The 27,166-nt window shown below is 45.7% G+C and overlaps 1 protein-coding gene across 2 annotated transcripts in view; it reads right to left on the bottom strand.

Annotated features, from left to right (window-relative positions):
- Positions 1-27,166, bottom strand: part of RASSF3 (Ras association domain family member 3) — a 299,318-nt gene that overhangs the window by 147,537 nt on the left and 124,615 nt on the right. For both annotated transcript variants that reach the window (XM_069764674.1, XM_069764671.1), the window contains exon 2: positions 17,482-17,606. In XM_069764674.1, the coding sequence (XP_069620775.1) occupies positions 17,482-17,606 (125 nt within the window). The remainder of the gene's footprint in view (positions 1-17,481; positions 17,607-27,166) is intronic.

Genomic DNA, 27,166 nt, shown 5'->3' with positions numbered 1-27,166 from the left:
CTGTGCTGGGGGCTATGCTGGGGCGGCTGTGCTGGGGGCGGCTGTGCTTGGCTGTGCTGGGGGCGGCTGTGCGTGGCTGTGCTGGGGGCGGCTGTGCGTGGCTGTGCTGGGGGCGGCTGTGCGTGGCTGTGCTGGGGGCGGCTGTGCTGGGGGTGGCTGTGCGTGGCTGTGCTGGGGGCGGCTGTGCGTGGCTGTGCTAGAAGCGGCTGTGCGTGGCTGTGCTGGGGGCGGCTGTGCGTAGCGGGGGCGGCTGTGCGTGGCTGTGCTGGGGGCGGCTGTGCGTGGCTGTGCTAGAGGCGGCTGTGCGTGGCTGTGCTGGGGCGGCTGTGCGTAGCGGGGGCGGCTGTGCATGGCTGTGCTGGGGGCGGCTGTGCGTGGCTGTGCTGGGGGCGGCTGTGCGTGGCTGTGCTGGGGGCGGCTGTGCGTGGCTGTGGCTGTGCTGGGGGGCAGCTGTGCGTGGCTGTGCTGGGGGGTGGCTGTGCATGGCTGTGGCTGTGCTGGGGCGGCTGTGCGTGGCTATGCTGGGGGCAGCTGTGCGTGGCTGTGCTGTGCGTGGCTGTGCTGTGCGTGGCTGTGCTGGGGGCAGCTGTGCTGGGGGCGCTGTGTGTGGCTGTGCTGGGGGCGGCTGTGTGTGGCTGTGCTGGGGGAGGCTGTGCGTGGCTGTGCATGGCTGTGCATGGGGCAGCTGTGCGTGGCTGTGCTGGGGGCTGCTGTGCGTGGCTGTGCTGGGGGCGGCTGTGCTGGGGGCGGCTGTGCGTGGCTATGCTGGGGCGGCTGTGCTGGGGGCGGCTGTGCTTGGCTGTGCTGGGGGCGGCTGCGCGTGGCTGTGCTGGGGGCGGCTCTGCGTGGCTGTGCTGGGGGCAGCTGTGCGTGGCTGTGCTGGGGGCGGCTGTGCGTGGCTGTGCTGGGGGCGGCTGTGCGTAGCGGGGGCGGCTGTGCGTGGCTGTGCTGGCGGCGGCTGTGCGTGGCTGTGCTAGAGGCGGCTGTGCGTGGCTGTGCTGGGGGCGGCTGTGCGTGGCTGTGCTGGGGGCGGCTGTGCGTGGCTGTGCTGGGGGCGGCTGTGCATGGCTGTGGCTGTGCTGGGGGGCAGCTGTGCGTGGCTGTTCTGGGGGGTGGCTGTGCGTGGCTGTGGCTGTGCTGGGGCGGCTGTGCGTGGCTATGCTGGGGGCAGCTGTGCGTGGCTGTGCTGTGCGTGGCTGTGCTGTGCGTGGCTGTGCTGGGGGCGGCTGTGCTGGGGGCGGCTGTGCGTGGCTGTGCTGGGGGCGGCTGTGCGTGGCTGTGGCGGGGGCGGCTGTGCGTGGCTGTGCTGGGGGCGGCTGTGCTGGGGGCAGCTGTGCGTGGCTGTTCTGGGGCGGCTGTGCGTGGCTGTGCTGAGGGCGGCTGTGCGTGGCTCTGGCTGTGCTGGGGCGGCTGTGTGTGGCTGTGCTGGGGCGGCTGTGGCTGTGCTGGGGGCGGCTGTGCGTGGCTGTGCTGGGGGCGGCTGTGCTGGGGCGGCTGTGCGTGGCTGTGGCTGTGCTGGGGGCGGCTGTGCGTGGCTGTGCTGGGGGCAGCTGTGCGTGGCTGTGGCTGTGCTGGGGGCGGCTGTGCATGGCTGTGCTGGGGCGGCTGTGCGTGGCTGTGGCTGTGCTGGGGCGTCTGTGCGTGGCTGTGCTGGGGGCGGCTGTGCATGGCTGTGGCTGTGCTGGGGGCGGCTGTGCGTGGCTGTGCTGGGGGCGGCTGTGCATGGCTGTGGCTGTGCTGGAGGCGGCTGTGCTGGGGGCGGCTGTGCGTGGCTGTGCTGGAGGCGGCTGTGCTGGGGGCGGCTGTGCGTGGCTGTGCTGGGGGCGGCTGTGCTAGGGGCGGCTGTGCGTGGCTGTGGCTGTGCTGGGGGTGGCTGTGCATGGCTGTGGCTGTGCTGGGGGCGGCTGTGCGTGGCTGTGGCTGTGCTGGAGGCGGCTGTTCTGGGGGCGGCTGTGCTGGGGGCGGCTATGCGTGGCTGTGCTGGAGGCGGCTGTGCTGGGGGCAGCTGTGCTGAGGGCGGCTGTGCTGAGGGCGGCTGTGCGTGGCTGTGCTGGGGTGGCTGTGCTGGGGCGGCTGTGTGTGGCTGTGCTGGAGGCGGCTGTGCTGGGGGCGGTTGTGCGTGGCTGTGGCTGTGCTGGGGGCGGCTGTGCGTGGCTGTGCTGGGGTGGCTGTGCTGGGGCGGCTGTGCGTGGCTGTGCTGGGGCGGCTGTGTGTGGCTGTAGCTGTGGCTGTGCTGGAGCGGCTGTGCTGGGGCGGCTGTGCGTGGCTGTGGCTGTGCTGGGGGCGGCTGTGCTGGAGGCGGCTGTGCTGGGGGCGGCTGTGCTGGGGGCAGCTGTGCGTGGCTGTGCTGGGGCGGCTGTGCGTGGCTGTGCTGGGGTGGCTGTGCGTGGCTGTGCTGGGGCAGCTGTGCGTGGCTGTGCTGGAGGCGGCTGTGCTGGGGGCGGCTGTGCATGGCTGTGCTGGGGGCGGCTGTGCTGGGGCGGCTGTGCGTGGCTGTGCTGGGGCGGCTGTGCGTGGCTGTAGCTGTGCTGGGGCGGCTGTGCTGGGGGCGGCTGTGCGTGGCTGTGCTGGGGGCAGCTGTGCTGGGGGCGGCTGTGCTGGGGGCGGCTGTGCGTGGCTGTGCTGGGGGCGGCTGTGCGTACCTGTGCTGGGGGCGGCTGTGCTGGGGGCGGCTGTGCGTGGCTGTGGCTGTGCTGGGGTGGCTGTGCGTGGCTGTGCTGGGGCGGCTGTGCGTGGCTGTGCTGGGGCGGCTGTGCGTGGCTGTGGCTGTGCTGGGGGCGGCTGTGCTGGGGCGGCTGTGCGTGGCTGTGCTGGGGCGGCTGTGCGTGGCTGTGGCTGTGCTGGGGGCGGCGGTGCTGGGGGTGGCTGTGCGTGGCTGTGCTGGGGTGGCTGTGCGTGCCTGTGCTGGGGGCGGCTGTGCTGGGGGCGGCTGTGCGTGGCTGTGCTGGGGGCGGCTGTCCGTGGCTGTGGCTTTACTAGGGTGGCTGTGCGTGCCTGTGCTGGGGGCGGCTGTGCGTGGCTGTGGCTGTGCTGGGGTGGCTGTGTGTGGCTGTGCTGGGGCGGCTGTGCGTGGCTGTGCTGGCGCGGCTGTGCATGGCTGTGCTGGGGGCGGCTGTGCGTGGCTGTGCTGGGGCGGCTGTGCGTGGCTGTGCTGGGGTGGCTGTGCGTGGCTGTGCTGGGGCGGCTGTGCGTGGCTGTGCTGGGGCGGCTGTGCGTGGCTGTGCTGAGGCGGCTGTGCGTGGCTGTGCTGGGGCGGCTGTGCGTGGCTGTGCTGGGGCGGCTGTGCGTGGCTGTGCTGGGGGCGGCTGTGCTGGACGTGTAAAACACGTACCGCACACGGACATTGTCCGTGTGCAGTCCGTGTGCCGTGCAGGAGACAGCGCTACATTAAGCGCTGTCCCCCCCACTGGTCCTGAAGCCGCGATTCATATGTTCCCTGCAGCAGCGTTTGCTGCAGGGAACATATGAATATTAGTGTTTAAAATGCAGATCCAGGTCAGCCCCCTCCCACCCCCGGTGCGCCCCCCCCCTCCCACCCCCGGTGCGCCCCCCCCCCTCCCACCTCCGGTGCGCCCCCCCCCCCCTCCCACCCCCGGTGCGCCCCCCCCTCCCACCCCCGGTGCGCCCCCCCCCTCCCACCCCCGGTGCGCCCCCCCCCCCTCCCACCTCCGGTGCGCCCCCCCCCTCCCACCCCCGGTGCGCCCCCCCTACCACCCCCGGTGCGCCCCCCCTCCCACCCCCGGTGCGCCCCCCCCCCCTCCCACCCCCGGTGCGCCATCCCCTCCCACCCCCGGTGCGCCCCCCCCCCTCCCACCTCATTTTCCCATCACGCCTCTCATTTTCCCCTCACATCTTTCATTTTCCCCCTCGCATCTCTCATTTTCTTGCTCACACCTCTCATTTTCCCCCTCACTCCTCTTATTTTCCCCCTCGTCTCATTCCCCCCTCACTCCTCTCATTCCCCCCAACACTTGTAATTTCGACCTCACATCTGTCATTTTCCGATCACTCCACTATTTTCCCTCACTCCTCTCAATTTGTACTCACACCTTTTCATTTTCACCTCACACCTCTCATTTTCACCTCACACCTCTCATTTTCCCCTCGGTATATACATGTTTGTCATGTCTGTTATGTATAGTATATACCTGTATGTCATCTCCCCTGTAAATAGTATATACCTGCTGTATGTCATCTCCTCCTGTATATTGTATATACCTATGTGTCAACTCCTCCTGTATATAGTATATACCTGTTTGTCATCTCTTCTGTATATACTATATACCTGTATGTCATCTCCTTCTATATATAGTATATACCTGTATGTCATCTCCTGTATATAGTATATACCTGTGTGTCATCTCCTCTTTTATATAGTATATACCTGTATGTCATCTCGTCCTGTGTATAGTATATACCTGTGTGTCATCTCCTCTTATATATAGTATATACCTGTATGTCATCTCCTCCTGTATATAGTATATACCTGTGTGTCATCTCCTCTTCTATATAGTATATACCTGTATGTCATCTCCTCCTGTATATAGTATATACCTGTATGTCATCTCCTCCTGTATATAGTATATACCAGTGTGTCATCTCCTCCTGTATATAGTAAATATCTGTGTGTCATCTCCTCCTGTATTAGACCTCGTTCACACATTATTTGCTCAGTATTTTTACCTCAGTATTTGTAAGCTACATTGGCAGCCTGATAAATCCCCAGCCAACAGGAAGCCCTCCCCCCTGGCAGTATATATTAGCTCACACATACACATAATAGACAGGTCATGTGACTGACAGCTGCCGGATTTCCTATATGGTACATTTGTTGCTCTGGTAGTTTGTCTGCTTAATAATCAGATTTTTATTTTTGAAGGATAATACCAGACTTGTGTGTTTTAGGGCGAGTTTCATGTGTCAAGTTGTGTGTGTTGAGTTGCATGTGGCGACATGCATGTAGCGACTTTTGTGAGATGAGTTTTCTGTGGCAACATGCGTGTAGCAACTTTTTGTGTGTCAAGTTGCATGTGACAGGTTAGTGTAGCAAGTTGTGTGCAGCAAGTTTTGCGCATGGTGAGTTTTGCACGTGGCGAGTTTTGCATGTGGCGAGTTTTGCGCGTGGCGAGTTTTGAGCTGTGACTTTTGTGTTTTGACTTTTATGTGGCGAGGTTGGTGTATGTGTGGTGAAATGTGTGCTGAGGGTGGTATATGTGTTCAAGCACGTGGTAGTGTGTGGACATTTTGTGTGGGTGTTCATATCCCCATGTGTGGTGAGTATCCCATGTCGGGGCCCCACCTTAGCATCTGTACGGTATATACTCTTTGGCGCCGTCGCTCTCACTCTTTAAGTCCCCCTTGTTCACATCTGGCAGCAGTCAATTTGCCTCCAACACTTTTCCTTTCACTTTTTCCCCATTATGTAGATAGGGGCAAAATTGTTTGGTGAATTGGAATGCGCGGGGTTAAAATTTCGCCTCACAACATAGCCTATGACGCTCTGGGGGTCCAGACGTGTGACTGTGCAAAATTTTGTGGCTGTAGCTGCGACGGTGCAGATGCCAATCCCGGACATACACACATACACACATTCAGCTTTATATATTAGATAACTCTGGAAGAATTCAAAGTATCGCACTGATTCTGTGACTGTTTTTTCATGAGATATTGTACTTCATAATAGTAGCAAAATTTGTTTAATATGACTTGCATTTATTTGTTAAAATGTAGGAAATTAGAAAAATTTAGCAATTTTCAGCCTTTGAATTTTTATGTCCTTAAATCAAAGAGTTATGTCACACAAAATAGTTAATACAGAAAATTTCCCACATGTCTCCTTTACATCAGCACAATTTTTGAAACACATTTTTTTCTGTTAGGAAGTTATAAGGGTTAAAAGTTGACCAGCGATTTTGCATTTTTACAACAAAATTTACAAAACCATTTTTTAGGGACCATCTCATATTTAAAGTGACTTTGAGGGTCCTATATGACAGAAAATACCCAAAAGAGACACCATTCTAAAAACTGCACCCCTCAAGGTGCTCAAAGCCATATTCAAGAAATCTATTAACCCTTCTGGTGCTTCCCAGGAACTGAAGCAATGTGGAAGGAAAAAATTAACATTTAACTTTTTTTCACAAAAAGTTTACTTTAGACCCATATTTTTTATTTTCACAAGGGTAACAGAAGAAAACGGAAACAAAAATTTCTCCTGAGTACGCTGATACCCCATATCTGGGATTAAACTACTGTTTGGGCGCACAGCTTGGCTTGGAAAGGAAGAACAGTCTGACTTTTTGAACGCAAAATTGGCTGGAATCGATAGCAGACACCATGTCGAATTTGGAGAGCCCCTGATGTTCTTAACCCCTTCATGACCTGAGCTTTTTTCGTTTTTATTTTTCTCTCCCCTTCTTCCCAGAGCCATAACTTTTTTATTTTTCAGTCAATATGGCCATGTGAGGGCTTATTTTTTGCAGGACAAGATGTACTTTTGAAAGATACCATTGGTTTTACCATCTCTTGTAACATAAAACAAGAAAATAATTCTAAATGCGGTGAAAGTGCAAAAAAGTGCAATCGCACAGTTATTTTTTGTTTGGCATTTTTGCTAGGTTCACTAAATGATAAAAATGACCTGCCATTATGATTTTCCAGGTCATTACGAGTTCATAGACACTAAACATGTCTAGGTTCTTGTTTATCTAAATGGTGAAATAAAATTCCAAAAAAATAAAAGGGCGTCATTTTCTGAGACCCGTAGCATCTCCATTTTTCGTGATCTTGGGTCGGGTGGGCGCTTATCTTTTGCGTGCCAAGCTGTCATTTTTAATGATACATTCCTGTGCAGATATGATGTTTTAATCGTCTGTTATTGCACTTTTTTAAACTGTTTTAAAGATTGAAAGTGAACCCGTAGGGGTTAGAGAGAGAGTCTTCCTGAGAACCGTAGAACGATAGTTGGTTGCTGATAGAAAGACAATGACAGTAGGCCCAGCCAAGGAGCTAGGCGGTCCTGCATTGGTGAAGCTAGAAAGAAAAGAAAAAGTTGAGTTGGTCTTATAGTACTTTATAGTAGGCCTTTAGTGGGTTCAGCTTATATGCCCTTAAAGGAAAAGTTAAATTATTGTTCAGAATTTGCACTTAGTAGAATACCCGGAAGGGTACTAGAAGTTATTTATAGTCAGAATGTTATTTAAAAATATTTAACATTGTTTTGTTTGTAACGTTCAAGTGTCCTCACCTCCCATAAAGGGAAGCCTTGTTATATTTACTTGTTTCAAGCATTTCAAAATTTTGTATGTCTTTTGCTGATATGTATTGTTGTTCTTCTTCCAGTCCAGGAGTACTGGATTTAACCGGGAGGGAGTGCAGCGCCCCAGAGACCTGATCGTTGCAGAATGACACTCTGCCGCTAAGGGGAGTGATGGTACGTCTGATGGCACTGAAGGAATTCTACTGACCAGGTATCACCAGCACACATTACACTTCACACTCCGGCCACTAGGGGGAGAAAAAGGCTTTATTTATTGGGCCACTCCTCACACTGGTAAAACTAGGGGTTGGATAAGAAGTTAGTCAGAAGTTGACTGGGTTGGATTCAGGCAACATCCCGTGGCAGGGGGGTGTTGCAGGGAGAAGATTCAGGGGGGTGCCTGTCAGGCGTGGGAACCTGGCAGGTACCTAGCTGTTGTGAATTCTGCTTTTGGGCTCCCTCCAGTGGTTGTAGGTGGTAATGCAGTTGTCCCTGGATTGCAGTCCTGGTCAGGTGTATCTGCTAATTGCAGTTCTGACTGGGTTATTTAGGTTTGCAGGATTCATTAGTCCTTACCAGTTGTCCATGGTTGTTGGGAGGTTTTAGACCTTTGTCTGGTTCCTCCTGCCTTGCTGCCAAATCAGCAAAGATAAGTGTCTGGTTTTGTTTCTGTGGCACACAGGCTGTGTGCTTGATAATTCAGTGCTATTCATTTGTTTTTTTTCTTGTCCAGCTTAGATTGTGTCAGTATTTTCTCAGTCTTGTTGGATTCTCAGGAGTTGCAGATATACGTTCCACGTCTTTAGTTAGATGGTGGAATTTTTTGTATTATCTGCTGTGGATATTTTTGGAAGGGTTTTAATAGTGACCGCTTAGTATTCTGTCCTATCCTTTCCTTTTAAGCTAGAGTGGCCTCTTTTGCTAAATCTTGTTTTCTGCCTGCGTGTGTCTTTCCTCTCCTTCTCACAGTCAATATTTGTGGGGGGCTGCCTATACTTTGGGGTTCTGCTCTGAGGCAAGGTAGAATTCCTATTTCCATCTATAGGGGTATTTAGTCCTCCAGCTGTGTCGAGGTGTCTAGGGTTTGTTAGGCACACCCCATGGCTACTTCTAGTTGCGGTGTCAGTTCAGGATTTGTGGTCAGTACAGGTTCCACCTACTCCAGAGAAAGTTTCATGCGGCTCCAAGGTCACCGGATCATAACAGTACAACTGGCCAATAATGAGTTAAATGCATCTCAGAAGAAGGGAAGAAGGGTGTTGAGCCTTTTTTTTCTGCAGTCTGCTTTTTCTTCTCTTTCCTCTTTTTCTTTGGGTGGCTGAGGAGTCTTGTGCTAGCATGGATGTTCAGGAATTAGCTTCTCGTGTAGACCAGCTTGCTGCTAGGGTACAGGGTATTTCTGATTATATTGTTCAGACTCCTGTTTTAGAGACGAAGATTCCTACTCCTGATTTATTTTTTGGTGACAGGTCCAATTTTTTGAGTTTTAAAAACAACTGTAAACTGTTTTTTGCTCTGAGACCTCGATCCTCCGGTGATTCCATTCAGCAGGTTAAAATCGTCATCTCCCTGCTGCGTGGCGATCCACAGGATTGGGCATTTTCCCTGGAATCTGGGAATCCGGCTTTGCTTAATGTAGACTCCTTTTTTCAGGCTTTAGGATTATTATATGATGAACCGAATTCTGTGGATCAAGCGGAGAAGACCTTGTTGGCCCTGTCTCAGGGTCAAGAGGCGGCAGAATTGTATTGTCAGAAATTTAGAAAATGGTCTGTGTTGACTAAATGGAATGATGATGCTTTGGCGGCAATTTTCAGAAAGGGTCTTTCTGAATCCGTTAAAGATGTTATGGTGGGGTTTCCCACGCCTTTCGGTCTGAGTGATTCTATGTCTCCGGCCATTCAGATTGACCGGCGCTTGCGGGAGCGCAGAACTGTGCGCGCTGTGGCGTTGTCCTCAGAGCAGATTCCTGAGCCAATGCAGTGTGATAGGATTCTGTCTAGAACGGAACGACAAGGATTCAGACGTCAGAATAGGTTGTGTTATTATTGTGGCGACGCTTCTCATGTCATTTCAGTCTGCCCTAAGCGGACAAAGAAGATCGCTAGTTCATTTACCATCAGTACTGTACAACCTAAATTTCTGTTATCTGTGTCCTTGATCTGCTCATTGTCATCATTTTCTGTCATGGCGTTTGTGGATTCAGGCGCCGCCTTGAACTTAATGGACTTTGAGTTTGCCAGGCATTGTGGTTTTCCCTTGCAGCCTTTGCAGAACCCTATTCCTTTAAGGGGCATTGATGCTACACCTTTGGCTAAAAATAAGCCCCAGTTTTGGACACAGGTGACCACGCGCATGGCGCCAGCCCATCAGGAAGATTGTCTATTTCTGGTGTTGCATAATTTGCATGACGCTATCGTGCTGGCTTTTCCGTGGTTGCAGGTACATAATCCTGTGTTGGATTGGAAGTCTATGTCTGTGACTAGTTGGGGTTGTCAGGGGGTTCATAATGATGTTCCTTTGATGTCAATCTCCTCTTCTTCCTCTTCTGAAATTCCAGGGTTCTTGTCTGATTTTCAGGATGTATTCGATGAGCCCAAGTCCAGTTCCCTTCCACCGCACAGGGACTGTGATTGTGCGATTGACTTGATTCCAGGCTGTAAGTTTCCTAAGGGCCGACTTTTCAACCTGTCTGTGCCTGAACATACCGCCATGTGGAGTTATGTTAAAGAGTCTTTGGAGAAAGGGCATATTCGGCCATCTTCTTCACCGTTGGGAGCGGGATTTTTTTTTTTTGCTAAGAAGGATGGCTCCTTGAGACCCTGTATTGATTATCGCCTCTTGAATAAGATCACGGTCAAGTTTCAATACCCTTTGCCTTTGCTTTCCGATTTGTTTGCTAGGATTAAGGGGGCTAGTTGGTTTACAAAGATTGACCTTCGGGGGGCATATAATCTTATTCGTATTAAGCAGGGTGATGAATGGAAAACTGCGTTTAATACGCCCGAAGGCCATTTTGAATACCTTGTGATGCCATTCGGGCTCACTAATGCTCCATCCGGGACTTCCATTAATCGACACTGATGCTCAAAGTCCTGGAAGAAGCCCTCAATGTCGCCTGCAGCCTCATTAAAGGGCTTAAAGTCTTTGCGGGACACTATGGGGAGTTCCCTCATGGTGGGTGCTGAGGTTACAGTCTGTCTGGAGCTTCTAGCTGCTTCCAAAGCGATCTGCCTCTCCAGCAATGCCATCTCCTGAGCTCTGTGAATGGCCTCCCTCTCCTGAGCTCTGTGAATGGCCTCCCTCTTATCGTCTATGGTGGCCTCTTCTCCCAGCAATGCCAACTCCTCCTTGTACCACACAACCCACTGACTTTTTGGGTATTTACCTCCGGCTGCCGTCTTTCCTCTATTTGCTGTGGGGATCCTTCCTCAGCGTAATCTTGCAGGTGAACTCCTTCCAAAGCCTCAATAAGCTGCTCCTTGGAGAGTCCTTTAAAACGGACTCCTACTTCACGGGCCTTTGATTGTAGGCTCCCCAAAGTCCAGTTCTGGTACTCTGCGGTGCTGGTTCCCGATGTTGATTGGCCTTTGTCCTCCATTCCTTCTGCTCTGATCCCACTGCTGCCACCAGTTTGTGACGGGGTGTACGGCAGAGCAAGAAGGGACAACAGGCCGAGGGATGATTCAACAGATTTATTATCAAGAACGCTGGAACAACACATGCAGGTAGATCTACAGAGTCCACAATTAGTCCAACGGAACAGATTCGGGGGCACCTCCCGATAATCCTTGTGCCAGCTAACAAAGCAATAGTCCACACGAGTCCAAGGGATCCCAAAACAATCTCACGAACGACGAGATATGTCCTCAGCTCAAGTCTCGCCCCGTTCGCTTCCGCAGTCACAGATGGACATGGGGTCTTGCCTCAGCTAAGAATCCCCACTCCTTCTCCTTTAAGGATCAACTCACATCTGATCTCAAAAATAAGAATGGATTGTCTGAGCTCCTGGGATCCGCCCATGAAGGGGAGTAGGGGTCACACCTTCTATTCAATGGTTGGGTCCACCAGAAGATTCTAGACTGGTCGGCTCCGCTTAGTCTATCTAGTATGTACATATGACTAGCCACCTGCTGTGAGGAAGAATGGCTATTCTTCACTAGTGGTGTTGACAAAGCTTAATTACATTATAGCTTAGGGCTGCAAGTATTGGGGGAAGGAAACATATTGTTACAGGTGAACTCCCAGCACAAGAAAATACATAAATTACAGCTAATAGAAACCAGAGAACAGTTACATACATCAAATGGCATATTATTCAAATACAGGACAGGGCAAAAGTACATATCATGACAGTGGTGCTTTGGGCAAAAAATTGCTGTGCGTACAAAGTTGTCTCTGCCACGATGAGGTTTACAAAATCCTCAGAGAAAATGACTTTGAAATAGTCTATTTCTGTGAGTCCGGTGGTTTCAAATTGGATTCTTGATTGCGCCACAAAATCTGGAATCTGTGACTCATAATCTTTGGAAGGTGTGGTCCATATGGGGTCAATAACAGTGGGTGCTAGTTCATTTTCTGTCCTGGGACATCTGCGTGGCAGTTCGTGATCACTTAAGGAAGAAGAGGAGGATGAAAAATAAAAGAAGGTGGCACCCTCTCCTTCATTATCAACAAGAAAAACGTATGCCTCCTCCGCTGACTACTGTGATTGGGACGAGCAGGACATATTTTCACATATGTGGTGTTTGTATGTGTACCAACTTTTATTTGTGCGTGTGCTTGGTGTAAACTTTTTTTTTTATTTAGAAGAGAAAAAAAAAAGAATCTAGGAAGAAAAAGATAAAATAAAACAAAAATAATATGAAAATTTGCTAAAATAAAAAGCAAACTTACTTAACCCCTTTCCAACATTGGGCGTAATAGTATGCCGATGTCAGACTCCTCCTGTTTGGTGCGGGCTCCGGCGATGAGCTCACACCTTCCCGGGCACATGACAGTTGAAATACAGTATACAGCTGACATGTGCCCGCAACAGCCATGGGTGGAATCGTGATCCACCTACAGCTGTTAGCTAGTTAAATGCCACTGTCAATCTCTGACAGCGGCATTTAACTCGCACTCATCGGAAGCGTGTCACTAATCCCGCCCATCGGTGATACCGTTACATGATCGTGGGGCACCGATGGGTTGGCATGCCAAACAAAGGTCTCCAGCAGACCTCTGTTTGTCATAGCCGGATTGCTATGAGTGTCGCCCGGTGGTTGGCGTTCACAGCAAGTGAGAATTTCTGCTACACAGGTGCCCGAAAGATGGTGACGCTACAGGTCTCGGAAAATAACATGTTTTTCTTTTTTTTTTTACCAAACTTTGGATTTTTTTTTCCACCACAAATAAAAAAGAACCTAGAAATGTTTTGTGTCTATGAACTCGTAATGACCTGGAGAATCATAATGGCAGGTCAGTTTCAGCATTTGGTGAACAGGGTAAAAAAAAACAAAAAAAAAAAAAAACAACAACTGTGGAATTGCACTTTTTTTTGCAATTTCACAGCACTTGGAATTTGTTTCCCATTTTCCAGCACACAATATGTTAAAACCAATGGTGTCGTTCAAAAGTACAACTTGTCCTGCAAAAAACAAGCCCTCACATGGCTATATTGACAGAAAAAAATTTTTTTCACTGACTAAGGCTTTATTCACACATCAGTATTTTGATCAGTATTTTTGTGGCAAAACCAGGAGTGTCTCCAAATCACAGAACAGGTGTAACTCTTTCAATTATAGTTTTTGTATGAATGTTCCATTTCTGGTTTTGGCATACAAACACTGATGCACAATTACTGAAGTGTGAATGAGCCCTAAATCTTCATGAGAAAAAAAATTGCAGTGTTCACAAGTTTCTCCAGTAAATCGGACCCATTTAAGTATCTTTTTGGATGCGCAAAACATATTGTTTGCCAAACAGAGTCACAGAATAACATCCGATTTTTACATATACATTGTAGATCTGTAGAATAGGAAACATTGATTGGTACTGTAAATGATTAATAGCTGCTGCTGTAAAAACGGATTGTATACGGACAGCACACGGATGACGAGGGAGAAAAAAAATTGGCCCGATTTTCTGGATGAAACTCTGAATGATTTTTTTATATGCTTTTTTTATATGCTCATGTGAACCTATCCTAAGGGTGAGCTTACACTTCATGTCCTGCTAGGCTTAAAACGTAGGCTTATGTTTCATAAAATGTTTCGACAGGATGACTGTACTTCCAGTGCGCACAAGACGATGATCCGTATAGATCATTCTGTGCATATAGAATATCATTGTTCTCGGCAGCACATGTGCGGTTTACTGTACATAGGATGATGTGCTACTAAGAAAGATGACTTGTACACAAGCTTAAAAATCATTTCCCCCGACAAATGAGCTGTTTGCTCATTCGCTGGGTGACTGGCAGCCTGTTTACATTGACCGATTAAATGAGCGTTCCTTCGAAAGATCATTTGCATATAATCGAAGCTAATGTACATTTTTTTATAAGGGGCCAAAGTGTTTATAAGTCTGAGGTCATGTTCACAGTATCAGTATTTTGGTCAGTATTTTACCTCGGTATTTGTAAGCCAAAATCAGTGGTGACGTGTTTCTATTATTTCTCTGATTGTTCCACTCCTGGTTTTAGCTTACACATACTGATGTAATATACTGATCAAATACTGATCGTTTGAATGTGGCCTCAGTGTTAGGCTGCCGTCACACTATCAGTATTTGGTCAGTATTTCACATCAGTATTTGTAAGCCAAAACCAGGAGTGGAACAAATAGAGGAAAAGTAGAATAGAAACATATGCACCACTTCTGTATTTATCACCCAGATACTGATGTAAAATACTGACCAAATACTGATAGTGTGACCGTAGCCTGAGAGTCTATGGATCTAAGCACCAGTAGGAACAGTGAATTTTACATAGGGATTTTCGCAGGTGAAATGCAGATTTTTTTTCACAAGAAATCTAATCTCAGGTATGGATTTTACATGTCCCCCCTTATTTGCATCTCTTCTGAATAGTGGGTCATCCATTACGATGACATTCTGGGCACCTACAAATCAGAAAAGGGGCTAGGAATGCAGCAGGTAGGAGACAGCTGGTATAGCTCCCATTTGGTGGCTATGGGATGCTTTGCTGTTTTTAGCCATGGTTTATCTTATATCATGTGATTGTTCGTGACAATGACCAACAACCGGAACAAGAGGGCATCTGCTGAGATATAGCATGAGATATTATATATAGTATAGGAGAAACAGTTAATATACCGCACATGGGTTTAACATTAAACCCCGCACATGCCATTGATTTCATAGCAGAAAAACCTTCTTGCTTTTTTTCAGCAGAATCGAAGCTATATTGCAGACAAAGCACAACTTGGCTTTCTTTATTACTCCTGTAATTATTACGCTACTAAGCTTATAGGAAAGGAAGCCGACCATGGCTAATGGAAAATCTGTGATGTCCTTAAAGCAATTACCTGTTTATTTTTGTGGCTATTGATCGTTCTGAAGGAAGAATCACTAATCATATGTTGATGCGTTCTTTGTCTTCTCTGCTGATATTGCCTAGGTCTCTCGGATAAAACAAGAGTCATTCTCTCTTCCACTACTGATTTACCAGAAATTGGTAATGCACGGCTCCTCTATGAAAGCCCTTTCCAGGCATGACATGCGAATTCAGACACTGAGTGATTAATAAATGATTAAAGGAAATGTTTCACAATTATTTTTCTCTTTTGTATTTATGTAAAAATGTTTACTTAGAACTGTTTAAAATTAGCTGTTTTAATATTTCTTTTTTTTTTATTATTATTATTTACCACTTTGTCCACTGGAGGCTGCCAATTTTATTTTCTGATGTGTAAGTGTCAGAGTGCGGCACTTACATAAAATAAATGTGGCAGACACAGGCCATGGGGGAATGCACTCAGTGTCAAACTCCATCTCCTATGCTGGCATGTCCAGCTCACAGCTGTAGGTGTATTCCGGCGCCATTTTACTGTAGCTCAACGGCTGTGCACTGAGCTACAATTTCCCTCCATCAGTTCCACTTACCGTGATCAGAGCAGAGCAGTCAAATCATTCACAGCCACAGCTCATGTCACAGTATTAACTAGTGAGGTCTGGGCACTAGGGCTGTGGTGATGATTTCATCCAGTGGCTAGACCAGGACACTGATTGAAGTCACCGCCACAGCCCTGCGGTCACAGATCACAAGCCAATAATTACTGTGATCAGAGTGCTGCAGCTAGCAATGACATGATAGCTCCACTCAGATCACTGTAATTGCCAGTGCGCGATGACCAGAACCGGCGATGGGGGTGCAAATAACACCACCTGCTCTATAATGCCTCATCAGCAGGGTAGTGCAAATTACACTAAATTACACTCTAATCACTATGATTATGATTTTTAAACTGCTCTTAGTTATATCGGTTAATTGGAAAGCTTTGGGTGGCAAGCTCTCCCAAGGACAGATAGGTTCTTAGGTTGCTGTAAAATTAGGTTGCATCCATTATTGGAAAAGCTTAACCAGGAACAACTTTCCCTCGGACACAGCCGTCCCTGCGCCTGACCTGCCTAACGCCGACCTTGGTCACCGCTATGAAAAATAAATGAAATAAAATTCACTGCTGCGTAAAAATATACATAATTGGGATCGCTGCATCAGTAAATGTCCGGTCTATCACTATATAAATTAATGAACTCTTATAGGAAATGCCATGAACTGAAAAACACCTTCCTAAGAAAATGAAATAATAAGCAAACAAAACATCCTTCACATATCTACATTGACAATAAAATAAAACCATAACGGGTCTCTGAAAATAGAGACACACACAAACCATTGTTTTTTAACAAACTAATGAATTTGTTAACATTACAATAAAAAAAATCTATACAAGCTTATTATTGCTAATACAATCATACAGATTTAGAGAATCAAGATACCAGGTCAATTTTACCATACAATAGATGCCATAACAACAATTTCAAAGATAATGGATTGACACTGTCCATATGTCAGTATCACGTTGCCGCCACCAACAAAATGACGCTGCAGTGTGATCCTAAACTTTATTCTCCCACCTCCTTTTGTAAATCCAGCCTACTTTTACTGCAGTCGTAAAGCGAGATAGCAGCGCGCTACGTTTTAATGTCAAATGTCAGCAACTGCTCCCACTAGTGTTTAAAGGGAATCTGTCAGCAGGATTGTGCACAGTAAACTACTGACAGAGTCAGGTCGGCGCCGTTATACTGATTAATATAATACCTTGGGTGATGAAATCAGTCTTGTGGTTGTTGTTTAATCTTTATTTTCAGATGAGATTCTCATGCTCCAGGGCGGCCTATGGGGAGGTCTTCATGTGGTGATCTGCTTAGATATGCATCCTTCTGGTCTATGGCAGGTTACTGATCCCTCACTGACCTGCCCCCCTATTTTAGATACTGCATATAATATTGCGAGATTATTAAAAAAAATACATTCAGCAAAATGGTGCCGGCTGAACAGTAGCATGTATCGCATTATGCATATAATATTTGTAGGGTTAAAAAATAAAATAACTTCATCAAAACGGCACATGCACAGTAGCATCTATCACTTGCCAACCTGACAGTGTCTGTAGTTTACTGAGCACTGCTGACATGTTCCCTTTAAGAGTTTAAATAACAAAATGTTTTTGATAATTTTTCAGATTTTATACCATAAATAATACATATATTTTAAAAAGTAAACAGTTAATATTCTACATTTTTACAATTTATTAACTTTTTTTATTACCGTATATATTTTTAGTTAAGCTGTCAGAGATAAATAGTAAAATTGCTATTAGATAGTAATAAGTAACAAAATACTGACACAATAGTCCAGCTGAAACCAATGCAGCGGTGCACAACACAAAAGGTAATGCTTGGGAAAGGTATACGTAATGGTAAAAGTGCAGTCACTAGTCCTTGAATGTACAGGGTATACAGATATGATAAAGTGCATGGGCAAAATAGAGGTAGAGAGGAATTATCAAATAGCAATTACCCAAGCATAGCTTTGGATGGTCTGTATATACAAAAGAGAGAAAAGCAGGAGCATCACAAACCAGCAACTTTTGGGACAATAAAAAAGAATATGCTTGGCAATACATGTACAGCTTTTTATAAAATAAAACGATTACCTTATCATTGTTATTGGAGTGGTCCAATGTGTCGTACGCAGGTAAACATTCCATTAATTTTCCATTCGGCTCACAATTTAATTGCACCTGTCCTTGGCAATGAGAGTGGCATGTGTATTTACAATCTGAAATAGTCAAGAAGATGGAAGGAACGTTAAGCACTTTTAGATACATGAAGCGAAAATGTGTTTTATGGGTATAAACAATTCAATATATGTATAAAAATATAAGTATCACTGCCACAGAATCACCCTAGTTTTCATGTACAACGGACTAAAACCATTCCATTCCAAGTCCAATGTTACATAATATTAAATGTCCAAATGGATGCCTGGATAAGACTTATCTTAAATAAAAACTATCATCAAAAAACGATCTAATGTTTAATGTTTAAATCCAATTTTTAGATTAATTGGTAATATATTTTTTCCTTTCATGTTTCTTTTTAAAACAAAATTAGTAATCTTGCAATTTTTACACTGGACACTGTTTTTTTTTTTTTATAGACACACAAGTCCTGTTCTTTCAGGAAGTTTTTACAGCAGTTTCCTTATCATCAGAAGCAGGGTTATAATTACAAATAACACCTCTAGAAAAAGTTGATAACACAGAATCCAACAATCACATTAATTGATATAACCACTCTCTTCACAATGACCTTTGCACACGCTCATTAGACACTTTAATACAAAAGATAGTAGTCTGACCATTGTGGCTATGCACATGTGTTGTTTCCTGAAACAATAGGAAGTTATAGTCTAAAAAAGCCCCAGTGGTCAGTGTGAAAATTGCAAGATTCCTATTTTGTATTCTTAATGCAGATTATGATATGTAAAAAAAACAAACCAATAGGTATTTTTCTGTTGATAGCTTGCGTTTACGAGTTATGGCTTGGTTTATATTTTAGACTGCACCAGCAATCACCCCACAAAAGAGCAAAACACTTGCCTCCAAGGTGTTTTCATTGTTCTATACGCATAAAAATAATCATTATCGACAGCACATCACTCCATACAAACAGGCGATGTCTTGCTGATAACATGACACTGTACTTTGGGACATAACAACGGTATTAGCTATCTTTCTATCCCTATCATTGCGTGTCAGCCTGTGTAAACAGGCCAGAAAGCAAAGGCCGAACAACATGAATATATGTAATTGTTGCTCATTAACAACCTGAAATCATCCATGTAAATGAGCCACAAAATTAAATTTTTTAGCCATTACCTTAAAATTATTTTTTCTGAACAGATTCTGTATTGAATCCAGTAGCGATTGTGCTACTAGATTATATAACACAGGAAGAACAGCATAGTAAAGAAGGCTATCATTATACAATGTGGCAGATCTTGACTTAAAGGGTGTACTTATCTAACCGCTTTACTTCCCTTTATAGACAAAGCCACTTCTATCTTGGTACACAAATATACAGCACAGTGGCAGGAATAACCTGGACATGTGCACAAATCGAACCACCATATTGTGCTGTTCGCCGACCCTGTGTAGATAGATGACGTACAGGACAGGTATGTGTTTGCTTTAGAATATTCCTTGTTTATTAGCCGGTTCACTATGTGGTTATTTTGTATGTTATGGAAGGCAATTTGTGACACAGGTCTAATTGAGCTGGGGGGAGAGATCTTTTCCAACAATCATGGCTTATTTGGGTGACCATCAGAAGGCTAAACATTTCCTCTAATGCAGGGGTGTACAATCTGCAGCCCGAGGGCCACATGGGGCCTGCAATGTCTTTTCGTGTGGTAATAGACATCTTTAGAACCCTCATATTTGGAATTACTCTCCGTTCAGTACTACAGAGAAAAAAAAACAAATTTGTGCCTGAATGTGGCTCTCTCTTTCATAGTTTGAGGGGTGTGTAACGCTTGGCTGCTTATGTGGCATATCTACGTGGAGATAGCTGTGGTCTTGCTTAGTCATCGACTCCTTTCCTCTGGGAAACCCTATTCTTCAAGTTGGTGAAAGTCTCCCCGAATTATCATATATTACTGTGATATATTGTCAGTTTGGAATACCCCTTTTTGCATTTTTTTTCTGGGACCCTAGAGTGTTGCAATGCAATAATGTGGCTCTTGGACCAAAAAAGGTAGAACAACTGTAGTCTAACTTGACTTCTGAAGTGCTCAAGAGCAAATCTGGGTATGTACTATAATGCTATTTATTTGTAACTTAAAACCCCCATACACATCAGATTAAAGTTGGCTGACGCCTCTGATATTAACGCGCTCCACTGACGGTCAAATATGTATGGGGCACCAACCGACTGATGATGTTTTCCCTAAGACAAGCCGCCGGCCGATGTGTCAGTCGGTGGCTTTCTCATAGAGAACAGAAGTGTCAATTTAGATGGCTGACGGCCAAATGGTTTGTTAGTTAGATGGTCAACAGCCATCTAATGTGGATGGCCAGCTTTATTTTGCCCATTTGTCTCCAGATGCAGAAATGTCATGACATGATCAACCACTAGCATGGGAGGTCCTAATTAAGTATAACTTTGCTTCCAATAATTTTGTAGATATCACATCTTAGGCTGGAAGCAAACTTCCAATCTGAAATTAGTGTTACGATGCAGTTATAGTAGAAGACCATTTATTACTATCCATTTTTGCAATCACCACAATAGAAGTTGATACAAATTTCTGATATATACTTTTAAAAAACCATTCCAGGTAACAAATATATATTTTTCTGAGGAGTCCTTCACAGAAGAGAAAATATGATGAAGAGATAAATATGGTAAGACAGAGATAGGCTGAAACTGCCAGTTAGAGGGGTATTTGAAGCGATAGTGTGGTGGCAGTGTGCTTGATGCGAGAATACCAAATGGGCTGGAGTTGGAACCATTGCATGTACGTATACTGTCTATAAGGGACGGGGACACAAGTTTTTGGTGTGCTTTGTCTTGGGAAGCTTTGACATAATTGGAGCGCTCCGTGTGTCTCTACTGTGGAACGGCAAAATGTGGCTCTCAAGGCAAGAAAAGTTGGGGACCACTGCACTAGATGGAGGTCAGAAGAGTGTCCTTTTGGCTTCCAGGTGACCAGTTTGCTAATGCATAGTATCTATTTAAATGTATACAAGAGTGCATAATGATGAGATTTCTTACAAAGAAAGCCACCTCAAAAAGAAGTATATCAAGCAGTCTAAATTTATTTTACAATAGACCCCTATGGTGGACAGATGTCACAGCCTGTGGCCGCTGTTGGATGTATGCTTCATGTTAGTAGCTAAAGCGCCCTGCTGCTTGCTAATAAACATCTGATAATAAACCAGTGTATGTACAGGTGAGTCAACTGGTTCTAACACGAGACTGTATAACCACAGGAGACAAGAAATTGCTTGCATAGAAACTACACGTCTAGACCAGTTGTGATGGGATCACCTACCACATAGCTTCTGCCACCATCTGGAATGTCCCTGCGTAATCTCTGCATGCAATTTTGTTCACACAAAATTCAGACAGTGTTTATACGGAACCAATGAATGCACTCATCCAAGTCTGAATGGTGGAAAGAACACGACTACTGAGATAAACACAGACATTGCTGTAGATATCCTAAACGTGCTGTCCCTTATAACTGTCATCAGCCTCTTTTCTGTGATCATATCCACCGAAGACAATTGAAAACTACTGACTTCAATGAATCGTGTAATGTTTTCTAGTTGGAAACTCAAGCAGTAATATTGTGCTCCCCTACGTGATAGCAATGACTTCTAGCAACAAGACCACAAGGGTAGACTACACTATGCACTGGTAGCTCAGTGTCTACTGGTCCACGACATGAAGCCTCAGGAAGTTTGTGTGCTGGCAAACTCGGTTTGTGCATGTTGTTATGCCATTATTGTGCCAGACACAAATAAACAGACACAAAAAAAGTAGTCATCCTCTTTGGTATTCGTTGGAACTGACTAAGTAGTATGTTGCCACTTCTACAAGGCCTAGCTCCTTGGCTTCATTTCTTAAAGCTAGGTAGACCCTCACCAACAATGCAGCACTGTAAGGCAGCACGGTGGCTCAGTGGTTAGCACAGCAGCCTTGCAGAACTGGGGTCCTGGGTTCAAAACCCACCAAGGACAACATCTGCAAGGTGTTTGTTATGTTCTCCCCATGTTTGCGTGGCTTTCCTACGGGATCTCCGGCTTCCCCCACACTCCAAAGACATACTGAGAAGGAATTTAGATGGTAACCCCCCTGGGAACAGTGATGATGTCTATATAGTGCTGTGGAATATGATAGCACTATATTAGCAAAATACAATATCAATAATAAATAATAAATACAATATCAATAAATTGGGAATATAAACATTTTTATTTTTCAATAATGTTTAAAATTACAGTAGGTATTGTATAGAAGTCACATATGTGGTGGATTAATAGCTCAGACAACTGCTTACCAGGTACATATTCAGGATTCGCCATAATGGATGACATCAGGAAATACAGTAAGCATGTACTACCCAGTAATATTTTGTTTCTAGTGAATAATTCATTTCCAACTATGCGTTGCTCTATATTGAATACAACAAATATGTAAGACTATGGGATACACAGAAATATGGCAGGGATGATTCTGCATATTCCTTCTATGTCATTAATATTCCCATTTCCTAAAAGTTTACTCCAGCCTTTAATAGTCATAGAAGCCGACATGCAATTAGTTGCGGGGTAACAGCACATCAGAGCATCACTCGCAATATTTGGGGACACTGGATACAAAGCAATGAGTAGACATCCTACATACGTGTTTGTGATGGTTTAAATGGAGCCCAACATGATGAAGAGTATATTAGTGTATGGAGAGAACATATATAACATGACTTCCCTTCTAGATCGCCAGCCCAGTAACTACCACACTACAATATACCATCAGAACACATCTACTATTGAGGGAAGCGATAAATCAGACAGCACCCCGATAGTAACACGCAGGGATTAGCGGTGATCCCATTGGTGGTGCTACTGTTCTTCTTCTAGCATCTTATTATTCTACGACCAACACTCATCTGGACACCTACCTGAGGTTTTGCTCTTCTTGACCTGGACTTTGATCTTGCTGGAAAGCTTATAAATTGCAGTTCCCATCCCAGACAGTGTGTGTGACTGTGAAGCCAGGGAGCTGTGCTGCTCACATAACCAGCAGGCTATGGTAAATGTAATGCACTGACTCAGACTGATCAGGCTGAGTGCTGCTGATGCTGAAGAGGCAGCTCTACCGCAGCATTGTGTCTGACCGGCTGCCGCACAAGGAAGTCTAGGTCTCACTACGCGTATTCCTAGGGCATTTGCCATTCAAATACTACTGGATAAAGTCACACAGTAGGAAGCATTTATACCTAGACGTCATATGTTCTGCACATGCCGGGGACTTTCTACCTTTTGTGTTGTAATAAAGCACCTTCAGCTGCACTTCCCAGAAATCACATCCTGTGGCACCACTTGTCCTTGCTAGGTTACGCACTGCCCATTTTAAGGGAATATTATTTCTGTACACACTTGTAAATGCAGCACATTACAGGGACAAGGTGCGGTGGGGGTCCCTTCTCAGGAATGCACTGAACTCACTACCATACTGTACAACTAATACTACCACTATCCTACTGCACTCTCTGATTGCTCCTATTATCCAACAGCACATTATTTTGTGTGCCACTCTGGGTCATTGAAGAGTGAACCTGTCACCATACTTGGGGAAACACAAAATGATGATAGATCAGCTTTAGGTCATTGGCACAAAAGCATGACAGTCTTTTGGGCAATGTAACAATTATTATGTTAAAGGGAATCTGTCACCCACGGGACATATATGACCTATTAATATGGGCATACAGGTGATAGAAATGTTACAATAGTCCTACCTGTATGCCTTATATTAATGATCTTGTTATATTCTGTCTTTATGCTAATGATTTCTTCCAGGCTCCGGATCGCTAAGTGCCTGGAAGAAATCCCTGCCTCCTGTCCTCATTGTAATACTACCCCCTCTCATATACATCAGTTACGGCCCCGGAATCCTGCGCCCTGCACTTCCTCAGAAACACGAACCTCATCCTCCCTTCTGTGGGCACTGCATTCAGGGATCTTCACCGCACGCGCAGTTGACTTCTGCTCCAGTGTGCGTGCTGATAAGGTGCTGTCCCCACTTCCTCCCTGCATAGTCATCGCCATGTACACATGGTTCCTAGCGACGACTATGCATGGAGGAAGTGGGGAGAGCATCTTATCGGCACGCACACAGGAGGTCACAGTGACTCTCCGGCGCAGAGGATCCCTGAATACAGTGCCAATAGAGGGGAGGATGAGATATGTATTTCTGAGGGACTGCAGGGCACATACGCAAGATTCCAGGACCGTAACTGATGTTTATGGGAGGGAGTAGTATTGTAATGAAGACAGGAGGCAGGGATTTCTTCAAGGCACCACATGCTCCAGAGCCTGGTAGAAATAATTAGCATAAAGACAGAAAATAACATTTCTCCACAACAAGACCATTAATAGGAAGCATACAGATAGGACTAGTGTAACATTTCCATTACCTGTATGCCCATCCTAGTAGGTCATATACGTCCCGGGGGTGACAGATTCCCTTTTATGTAAATTTAATTGTATGGTATGCACAGCTTGTATGAAAACAAATAAGGCAACTTGTCAAGTAAATGTCAGTTAGATAGGAGGAACTACCAAACTCCTTCTCTTATAGTGTCACTTAAAGGGAACCTGTTGCCATGAAAATGCAGTGAAAGCTGCTGGCACCATGTTATAGGGCAGGGGGAGCTGAGCAGATTGATATATAGTTTTTAAAGAAAATATTCAGCATAACCTGTGTTTTTCCCACTTAAACCTTTGCGCTTTCCGGGATTTTTGGTCCAGTGGGCGGTCCCATCATCTTTCTTTGTACATACAGAGATACTTGTCAATTGCTGATGTGACCGTCCATTGGACTGGAAATCCAAAAAACAGCAGAGGATTAAGTGAGGAAAACTCAGGTTATACTGAATCTTTTCTCAAAAAAACTATATATCAATCCACTCTGTTCCACTTGCTCTATAACATGGTGCCTGCAGATAGGACTGCATTTTCATGGTTTCTTGTTCCCTTTAAGTGACAACTCAGCTTTTGCTTAGAATTCAAGGGCTCATTTTATGTCCTTAATTTTTCAAAGCAGACCATGAAAACTTTGTCCTTATCCATAAGATGTGATTTAGCACCACATTCCAGTTTGGTAATGCAAGTGCTTAATTGCTTCTAACCTTTGCGGATTACATACACTTCTGAAAAAATGATGGGAACAACTAAATCATATATTGGATCACAAAGAAAAAAGATTCAAGATGAAAATATTTATGAAAATAAATTGTGTAATATGTTTAGAACAAAATGACATATCAAGGGTAACTGGAAACGAAACTCATCAACCATTTGAAGACTGCATTCCAAATCAGCCCAAAAGTCAATGTAAAGAATTAAAATCACAGGAAGATCCAATTTCTACTAATTTCATCACATCAACTAATGAGACTCAGTAATGTATAGACCCACAAGCCTGTATGCACCCCCAACAACATCTGGGCACACTCCTGATGAGGCAGAAGATGATATCCTGGGCATCTTCTTCTGGACATGCATTAGTGAGCTTCTGGATAGTCAGTGATGCTACTCGTGAGTGTCAGACGAACGGATACATAATATCCCAGAAGTACTCATTTAGATTTGTGTGGCAAAGGTAAGAGCTAGTCAATGGCTTCAATGTCTTCATCATCCAGTAAATGTTTACAAAGTCTGGCCACATGAGGTTGGACATGTCCTTCACCAGGAGGAACCTAGGGCCCCACTGTACCAACAAAACTTTGAGCAACCATAGCTCTGAGGAGTTTATCATGGTACATACCAGAAGTCAGAGTACCTTTGGCTACCATGTAGCATATGCCTCTCCAGGCTATCTTTGATCCACCACATGTACTAAATGAACCTGCTCTCATCTATGAAAAGAATAGAGCATCAATAGCAGACCTGGGAATTTTGGTGTACTCTGGCGAATGCCAATCATGCTGCACAGTTTTGGACCTTGAACACAGGAGTCAAGAAATCTGTCTCTGGCAGTTTGGTCAGAAAATGAGCACCAGTAGCCTTCTAGAAGTCATTTTGCTGATCTTCACCTACTCCTCCTTGCACAAATACCGATCCTGCAGCTTTGTTGATGCCCTTCTATGGCTTTTAACAGCTCTTCTGTAATGGCCCATGTTCTGGTATCTGCTCCATTCTCTCGAGACTGTGCTGGGAGACACAACAAACCTTCTTGTGACAGCACGTATGGACGTACAATCCAGGAGGAGCTGGACTACATGTGCAATGGGCTGCAGGTACCATCTCATGCTACCAGTAGTGACAAGGACACCAGTAAAATGAAAACTGGAGACAAATCAGGAAGGATAAGGAGAAGGTAATTTGGGCCATCACCTGCAAAACCATTCCCTTTTTATGGGGTTATCTTGTGTTACCTCTCCAGTGCACCTGTTGTCACTTACATTTCTGCCCAAACAGGTGCCTCCTTAAGGGTAAGGCCTCACAGTGCAGTTCTGACGCAATCCAAAATTTCATACAGTTTTGCATAAGCAAGCAAGGCTTTGACAATACATTTTTTGACTGCGTGACCCAAATTTAATCAAGGTGGATCACCCTTTCCAATGTTCCTGCTAAACGGCATATAGTCAGAAAATGTACCATCAACACTGTTATGCAAAATACGCATGCAAAAACTCTATTCAGTTGTTGATTGCATCGAAAGAGCAGTGCATGACCTTTCTCTAACTGGTCATATTGATATCCCTAAAGTTTCATTAAATTGAGATTGTAATGAAATACGGAAGTGTTCCCTTAAAGGGTTACTACTGCTTTTCAGCCTCCCAACTTCTTATTTTGGAAAGTGCTCTTTTGCGTCAGTGGCAGGACTAGAGGCATCGAATCACCGCTGTGCACTCACCAATAATGAGGCAGCTTGATCTCTGCAGTATCGGAAGAGCACAGCCGCCCTAAAGCTGGTTGGGATTGGGAACCAACAGTGGGCTCCAGTGATCCCAGCCAGCATCAGAGCAGCACTTACATGCTCTACTGGAAAGAGCTTGTAAGCACTGCACACATTCGATCACTGCTGATAGAATGCAGCAGTGGCCACTAACTTAGTTTTTATAAGCATTTAGCAATTTTTCCCATATGAGAACATGGGAATAATCCTTTATTTTTTTGGGATCACTGCATATAGTGAACATGTAGATTTGACTAATTACAGGTATTAATACGTTTGGGCATGCAGCAATGAAGTGACTCATAAAAATTAATTATATTCCACTTTTCGTTTAAAGCCACTAATGGCACCAATTATGTCTAGCTCTTGCTGTTAAAGAGAAGAACATATTGATAGTTTGCCTCTTACTAACGGTAAAGACACAGACAGGCTGGATTAGTGGACTTGGCTTTCAACAGATTTCATTCCAGGTCACCAATTCACAAGGCGGCGCCATGAATAGATGTCTCAGGAAGGTCATATGGGCACACATGATTTCTCTGAAGTGCTGTCACAGTGAATAGACATTTGCTCAGATCAGTCTGGACAAAATTACCAAGCCCCTAAGTCATCAAACTACGCCTGCAATATCTGTAAGAAATAGGG

This window comes from Ranitomeya imitator, chromosome 4 (assembly GCF_032444005.1).
Source record: "Ranitomeya imitator isolate aRanImi1 chromosome 4, aRanImi1.pri, whole genome shotgun sequence".
NCBI lineage: Eukaryota > Metazoa > Chordata > Amphibia > Anura > Dendrobatidae > Ranitomeya > Ranitomeya imitator.
This window is presented reverse-complemented; position numbering and strand designations above follow the sequence as displayed.